Source organism: Oncorhynchus keta, unplaced genomic scaffold (assembly GCF_023373465.1).
Source record: "Oncorhynchus keta strain PuntledgeMale-10-30-2019 unplaced genomic scaffold, Oket_V2 Un_contig_7163_pilon_pilon, whole genome shotgun sequence".
NCBI lineage: Eukaryota > Metazoa > Chordata > Actinopteri > Salmoniformes > Salmonidae > Oncorhynchus > Oncorhynchus keta.
In genome coordinates this window covers 40,219-48,000 of record NW_026289294.1, presented here as the reverse complement: position 1 = coordinate 48,000, position 7,782 = coordinate 40,219, and the positions used below count along the sequence as shown (strand labels likewise).

The window sequence follows — 7,782 nt, the reverse complement described above, 5'->3', positions numbered from 1 at the left end:
GTTGAAGCACTTTTGGCTGCGATTACAGTCTCGAGTCTTCATGGCACACTTGTATTTGGGGAGTTTCTCCCATTCCTCTCTGCAGATCCTCTCAAGCTCTGTCAGTTTGGATAGGGAGCGCTGCTGCACAGCTATTTTCAGGTCTCTCCAGAGATGTTCGATTGGGTTCAAGTCCGGGCTCTGGCTGGGCCACTCAAGGACAGTCAGAGACTTGTACTGAAGCCACTCCTGCATTGTCTTGGCACATTCCATGTCTCAATTGTCTGAAGGCAAAAAAGTATTCTTTAACCTGTCTCCTCCCCTTCATCTACACTGTTTGAAGTGGATATCATTGGTCATCTATGAACCTTTGAACATCTGCATTGCTTGCTGTTTGGGGTTTCAGGCTGGGTTTCTGTACAGCACTTTGTGACATCGTCTGAGGTAAAAAGGGCATTATAAATACATGTGATTGAGTGACATAAGTGACATCAATAAGGGATTATAGCTTTCACCTGGTCAGTCTGTTGTAGAAAGAGCAGGTGTTCCTAATGTTTTGTACACTCAATGTATTAGTTATGTACTTACCATACCACCAGTATATTCTATTTACAACATGCATCAAGTAGCAAATACCAACACACTAGGCTCGTCCATGCTGAGAAGGCATGATCTAATGAAGGCTATGGGGAACGTGCATCAAGTGGCAAATACCAACACACTAGGCTCTTCCATGCTGAGAGGCAAAAGAAAACCCCTTGTGTAGCTTCTTCTACCCTTGGTGTTCAGCGCCCTCTATTGGAAAGTTGTTATACCAAATGTTGTTTGGAGTTTTGATATAAATAGAAAGGCCCATGTGGTGGGTCATGTTCATTAAGGCAACAAAACGTATTCAAAACATTTTGCAGTAGAAAACTAAATCATTTCTGCGGCACCGGAAGAAATCTAACAATATATTACTGTGTTTATAATGTGTATTGCCGTGTTTATCACTATGTTTACTGTGTTTATAATGTGTATTTCCGTGTTTATCACTGTGTTTACTGTGTTTATAATGTGTATTTCCGTGTTTATCACTGTGTTTATTTTGTGTATTATTGTGTTTATAATGTGTATTACTATACTTTCTCTTAGAAATTAAATGAAATTTTATTATCATAAAAACACGAATCATTACAGCAGTGTATATCTGCCGAAAAGCTTCTTTGCAAATGCAAACTGTCCAATGATAAAACATCACATGTGGGATTTATTTTCTCATTTATATGGATATAATATCAGTAAAACCCAGAACTAAAATCTTCAGTAATTTGGTCAGATGCTCTATCACCATTTATGTTTATGCAGTGTGTCCACAACAGATTCATATTTACATGATCTGTGACAAACTTCAAATGCAAAAATCTGGTTTGTTGTTTTCTGAGAACATTGTTCTGAGAATATCCCTACATTTCCACTTAGTGTAAAGAGTTAAAACTATAACTTTTACGTTATGGATAGTGTCAGGGAAAAATGACATACTTACCTGAATTGTTTGATATTAATAGTAAACAGTTCTATATTTAACTAAGATTAAGACTGGCCTGCTAATACTGAGTTTTTATGGTGTCCACTCTAGCTTCCTGCAGTTAGTCTGGGGTCTGGTTAAGGAATGGGTTTTGCTAGGGATAGTTTGAGCTGACAATGCTGATAAACACCTAAAAGCTGGCATTCTATAGACAAGATGTGGTGTGTGTGACCCGAGATAGAGAGAGTCTGGAAGAGTTTATAGCAATGCCTCATTGTCTCATCTTCCTGGCATCTGGGAAACTAAACCGGGTTGGAAGTTGAATAACATCCCGTGCAGATAACCAGGATACCAAGGTGGCTTATGGGAACAGTAGACATGACTGACTGAGCATTTAGATAAGATCTCTGTTTTTTCATTATCAGCTATGCTCTCGGCAACACAACTTGGAGTGTGCGGTCGACGATTTTGGTCGACCGTCGACAGTTTCATTATTGCAATAATTAATCGATGTTGAATAAAGATGACTGTTTGAATAATTGTCCAAGTCTTTCTCTGTACTGAAATATCCACTACAATGGTCAGTCCTTACATACATAGCTCAGTCTAAGAATTTGATAGTGGTTACAAATCCCAGATTGCTCCTTTAATTAAAGTACAATATTTTATGGTATGAAAAAGCTGTTTGCTGAGTAATAAGTCCACAGTCACAAAGGAAGTGTATGTAGATCCACATGTTTTTAATCAATGCTCAACATTTCACCATGAAAATCATATTTTATGCATCACAGGAAAATGGTAAGACTTTGATCTTCAATACTTTGGTCTTGTTTATTCAGCAACTTCTTTTCCCTGTAAGAAGAAATAAATAATATAATGGATCAGTAATAATAATGAACATGATAAATATATGGATAGAATATAATGGATCAGTAATAATAATGAACATGATAAATATATGGATAGAATATAATGGATCAGTAATAATAATGAACATGATAAATATATGGATAGAATATAATGGATCAGTAATAATAATGAACATGATAAATATATGGATAGAATATAATGGATCAGTAATAATAATGAACATGATAAATATATGGATAGAATATAATGGATCAGTAATAATAATATACATGATAAATATATGGATAGAATATAATGGATCAAGTCTTTAGTGCTCAGTACTCAGCTTGGATATTTGATGTTGAAGTACCAACTGAATTACTCTCATTAGATTGTTTAGCCCTTCCTGAAATGTTCTTCTTAGGGATCTTCAATAGTTGAGTGTAAAAGGTCTGTATTGACCTCTGTGAAGACTGAATCATAGGTGGTGTTGATGTGGTCATATCTGAACATGAGTCAGGTACAGGTCTAGCAGCAGTTCTGTACCTTTCCAGAGTCACGGGTCTTGGCTCTGAGCTTGTTGACCTGAGTCTCAGCGATGTCAGCACGCTCCTCAGCCTCCTCCAGCTCATGCTGAACCTTCCTGAACTTAGACATGTGCTGGTTTGCTGCTTCCTCCTGGGTGAGGAAAGGAGAAGGAGAGCAGAACATCAGCATTTAAAGTTTGAAGCTTCAGGTAGCAAATTAATATTCTGTTTTTAAAGGTATTTACAAAAAAAACAGCAGATTTAGAATAGCAATGTATACAGGGAGCTAGATGATACAGCAGAGGAAGTGAGTGGCAGAACGGGGATCAATCCACTGCCTCCAGCACTATCACTAGACCAGCCCCCAGCGCAGCAAACAACCCCTCTCCTTTAGTTGGTAAATAGGGGCACTCACAAATGAGCATAATTTCTTCAGCAATTACTTGCACTATCAATTGTCATTGTTGACTGGTGTGCTGTAGCAACACTTCAACTAAACCATATGGACATTACGTTTTGTAGGAGGAAAACATTTTCGTTTTTTTTTGCATTCAGAGTATTTGACTAAGTCTGTGACTCACCGCTTCCTCAGAATGCCTCTTGTAGGCCTTCACTTTCATCTGCAGCTTATCTACCAGGTCCTGAAGTCTGCTAACGTTCTTCTTATCCTCCTCAGTCTGTGGGAGAAGAGCAAAATCAATGTCAATAGTTTTATACACAAACCTGTCTGTGTTAGTTCATTGTTGAAGAACACACTTTCTCTTACCTGGTAAGTGAGCTCCTTGACTCTGCGCTCATACTTGCGGACTCCCTTGACTGCGTCTACACCTCTTCTCTGCTCGGCCTCCACCTCAGTCTCGAGCTCACGCACCTTTGTGGAAGAAATACATTTAGGCATTTGTTTGAGGTGGTGAAATCAAATTTTGTAAAACAGAGGATAGTCTTCTACCCAGTCAAGGGGCATTTCATTATTTTAATTGAAGGGGTCTGTAATAATAACATCAACTTTTCATTATCTGGGTCAGTGGTTCCCAAAGTGGAATTTACATTTCAATTTGTTTATGAATATTTATAGCAAGAACAGATTAAACAGCCAGGGATCTTGGAAAAGTTTAGAGGGTGCAATACAGTACAATGTAATATTATTCATCCACAATGTATGTTATTAACTCTTAGATAGACAACGGGTCTGGGAGGCTCTCAACTGTCTTGTTTTTGAAATATGACTTTCAACCAATTCATCTTGTATTTGAAACATTACTATTTATCCATGTTGTCATAATTATATGACTGTATTTGCAGTACCGAGTACGGCGACTAGAGGTCGCCACTCTCCTGCATGTTTTAATGTTGTGACATTGCTTCTATTATGGAGCTCGCGCTCTGGCAGTTGCGAGTAGTTTGCCAAGTGAGCCAACAGCAAGACAGAAGCACCGACATAAATACATGTTTTTCTTTATTTTGAAGGTAAGCGAGTGTAAAAACACCATATTCAAGACGGTAATATTTCTGGATGTATATACATATGTTTGAGATGTTATGTTGTATTTTCAGGTTTTATGAACTTATTAAAGTCCGCTAGCCTAAAAGCTAATTCAGCCATTAGCCTGCTAGCTGGTAGCCCCGCATAGCAACGCTAGCTTCCCTAGCAACGGCCAGTGAATGAGACGTAACAATAGAGAGATAAATTATTACTATGACATCAATTTGATGAATGTATATTATTTTGTGTGTTGATATTTATTGGGAATTATTATTATTATGAATGAAATGGCAGATTAGAAGAAGTCTGCTGAGACAACAGTTTAAGCCTGAAGGAAGCAACTAGATGAATACGTTTGCGTTTATTTAAAGGTTTTGGATCAACTCCACTAAATAAATGTACAATTATTATAATTGGTTTTGTTGTGATCATAAATTCACTGTAATGTAAGCTTTAAAACTGCAACATTTTCTCTCTGATGCAAAGAGGGGGGACTTGAGGGCATGAGACTTGATTAGTCCAGTCATGCACTGCAGAAGTCATAGTAAATCTGAGTGGAGGCTATTTTTATCGCACTTTAAAGTAGGAGTTGTGTTCTGATATTATGAGGGGGGTCTCTGATGAATTCGCTATCACAAAAGTGGTCCTTGCCACAAAACAGTTTGGGAACCCCTGATCTAGATGGGTTATTGAGATAAAAAGTCATTACAAAATGCTCCTGTGTATTTTTATATGATCAAATACATTTCCAGCAATCAGTCTTTCAATCCACCCTAATCCACCCTGCTGGTAACTCACCCTGGACTCCAGTTTCTGGAGCTGCTTCTTGCCTCCCTTCATGGCCAGATTCTCAGCCTCATCCAGGCGGTGCTGCAGGTCCTTGACTGTGACCTCCAGGTTCTTCTTCATCCTCTCCAGGTGAGAACTGGTGTCCTGCTCCTTCTTCAGCTCCTCAGCCATCATGGCCGCCTGGAATAGTAGTTTGTTTAATTTATGCACCAATCATAATGTCCCTCGCAGATCTTTGTTGTTCTTAACCAGCCCAGCTACCATTGTCACATGGGGAAAAATCAAGTTGATGTAATTAAAGGACTCACATCAGTGATTGCCTTCTTGGCCTTCTCCTCTGCATTCCTGGCCTCCTGGACGATGTCGTCCACCTCTCCCTGCACCTGCACCAGGTCAGTCTCCAGCTTCTTCTTGGTGTTCAGAAGGCTGGTGTTCTGAAGGAGGAAGACGATGTGTTTGACTCTCAAGAGAACTTGCAAGTCACAAGACTGAAATTATGAAAATCTAAGGCAAGTACGGTCCAATTACAGGTGTGTTTAAACTGTATGCTTGGTTGAGTTTCATTAGAAATGGCTTTTGACCCATACCTGGGAGTGCAGCAGTCCAACACGCTCGCTGGCGTCTACCAGCTCAGTCTCAGCCACTTTGCGGCCTCTCTCTGTCTGCTCCAGAGCAACTCTCAGCTCCTCGATTTCAGCCACCATCAGACCGTTTCTGCGCTCCACCATGGCTGCCTGCTCCTTCATGTCTTCTGCGACACGGACGGCGTCATCAAGGTGCAATTGGGCATCCTGGGGTTCACAATGACATACGTTCATTAGGACTTGTGGAAGTAGAGGTGATAGGATCGATCAGTGGTAAGAATTTCCCCAGAATCGCTACCTTTAGTACGTAAACCACTCTATTCAAATCCTCTGTTCTATTATTTTCCACAGATTCAAAAACAAATCCCTCTCCATGTTCAGGTGTTTGAACCTGATGTCCCAGTCCCTTTACCTTGAGCTGTCCCTGGACGTTCCTCAGCTGTTTCTGGGCCTCAGCGGCCTGCCTGTTGGAGTGGCTCAGCTGGATCTCCATCTCGTTCAGGTCTCCCTCCATCTTCTTCTTCACCCTCAGGGCATCATTCCTGCTCCTGACCTCAGAGTCCAGGGTGCTCTGCATGGAGTCAACCACCCTCTGGCTGTTCCTCTTGATCTGCTCCATCTCCTCATCCTTCTCAGCGATCTTCCTGTCCACCTCACCCTTGATCTGGTTCAGCTCCAGCTGCACACGCAGAATCTTGGATTCCTCGTGCTCCAGTGTGCCCTGGACAAACAGAAGCAGTCAGGCCAATTGTGTTCAATACATTTGGATGTAGGAATTAAATATATATGACTACAATAAACTCCAATACAGGGATTATTGGACTGTAGCTGGTGTTGGCTAGTGTAACACTGCTTTTCCCATCAAACAGCTGTAGTTTGTACCTCAGCCTCCTCCAGAGCGGTCTGGATCTCAGACTTCTCTGTCTCCACGGTCTTCTTGGCCTTCTCCAGCTCATGGATGCTCTTGCCAGTCTCTCCGATCTGCTCAGTCAGGTCAGAGATCTCCTCTGCACACACACACACACACACAAGAAGTTTAGACTTGGGAGATTTTCAGTGGATATCGCCAATGCACTGAAGTTGACATTGAATCATAATAACAGTGAATTTATTAACAGCAATTAATATTGCAAATGAAACATGAGCCAAATAGAACTGCTGTCAAATGCTCACGTTGCAGGTTCTTGTTCTCTCTCTTCAGAGTCTCCAGATGATCCAGAGCCTCCTCATAGGAGTTCTTCATCTTGAAGAGTTCAGTGCTCATAGAGCGAGCCTCCTTCTGAGCTCCTTCCAGCTCAGCCTGGCCCTCCTCATACTTCTGCTTCCACTCTGCCAGAACCTAGGAGAATCCATGGGATTTTCATTAGAAGTCGAAGATGACGAGTTTTTAAATTAGAAATATGCAACAATTTGATAAAAAATATAGGTTTATTAATTTTCACCTTGTCAAAGTTCCTCTGCTTCTTGTCGAGGTTGGCGGCCAATGCGTTGGCTCTCTCAACATCAATCATGAGGTCCTCCACCTCTCCCTGCAGCCTCTGCTTGGTCTTCTCCAGGGAGGCGCACTTGGAGTTGGTCGCCTCAATGGTCTCCTCAGCATCCTGCAGACGCTGGGCCAGCTTCTTCCTGTTGGACAACAGAGGGAGGTTTTATGGTGTGAAAGAAATGTTACAATACATATTGATGTAACATTTTGTCAGAGCCCCCTACCACCCTCACCATCCACACCATATCTGAGTTTTTCTGTTGCGTGTGACTCACTTGGCCTCCTCCAGCTCCTCTGTGCGCTGGATAGCATCAGTTTCATACTTAGTCCTCCACTGAGCCACCTCACTGTTGGCCTTGGACATGCCGCGTTGCAGCTCTGCCTTGGCCTCCTGCTCCTCCTCAAACTGCTCCCTCAGGAGGTCACAGTCATGGCGGGCAGACTGAACACCATGGGCCAGTGCGTTTTTAGCCTGTGAGAATGAAAGACAAGGAGAGATTAGTGAGATAGTCAAACAAATTATGGTCGAAGTCTCTGAGGGTGGAGAGACAATAGGAGTCTCTGAGGGTGGAGAGACA

The 7,782-nt window shown here is 41.5% G+C and overlaps 1 protein-coding gene across 3 annotated transcripts in view; it reads right to left on the bottom strand.

Annotated features, from left to right (window-relative positions):
• Window positions 1-2,205: 2,205 nt before the first annotated feature.
• The window catches only part of LOC118383912 (myosin heavy chain, fast skeletal muscle), a 30,107-nt gene continuing 24,530 nt past the window's right edge, over window positions 2,206-7,782 (bottom strand). For all 3 annotated transcript variants that reach the window (XM_052511661.1, XM_052511662.1, XM_052511660.1), the window contains 12 exons: window positions 7,480-7,676; window positions 7,161-7,344; window positions 6,892-7,057; window positions 6,601-6,725; window positions 6,131-6,439; window positions 5,722-5,925; window positions 5,443-5,568; window positions 5,144-5,314; window positions 3,629-3,733; window positions 3,444-3,539; window positions 2,882-3,013; window positions 2,206-2,338 (listed from right to left, as the gene is read on the bottom strand). In XM_052511661.1, the coding sequence (XP_052367621.1) occupies window positions 2,318-2,338; window positions 2,882-3,013; window positions 3,444-3,539; window positions 3,629-3,733; window positions 5,144-5,314; window positions 5,443-5,568; window positions 5,722-5,925; window positions 6,131-6,439; window positions 6,601-6,725; window positions 6,892-7,057; window positions 7,161-7,344; window positions 7,480-7,676 (1,836 nt within the window). In that variant the 3' untranslated portion in view covers window positions 2,206-2,317. The remainder of the gene's footprint in view (window positions 2,339-2,881; window positions 3,014-3,443; window positions 3,540-3,628; window positions 3,734-5,143; window positions 5,315-5,442; window positions 5,569-5,721; window positions 5,926-6,130; window positions 6,440-6,600; window positions 6,726-6,891; window positions 7,058-7,160; window positions 7,345-7,479; window positions 7,677-7,782) is intronic.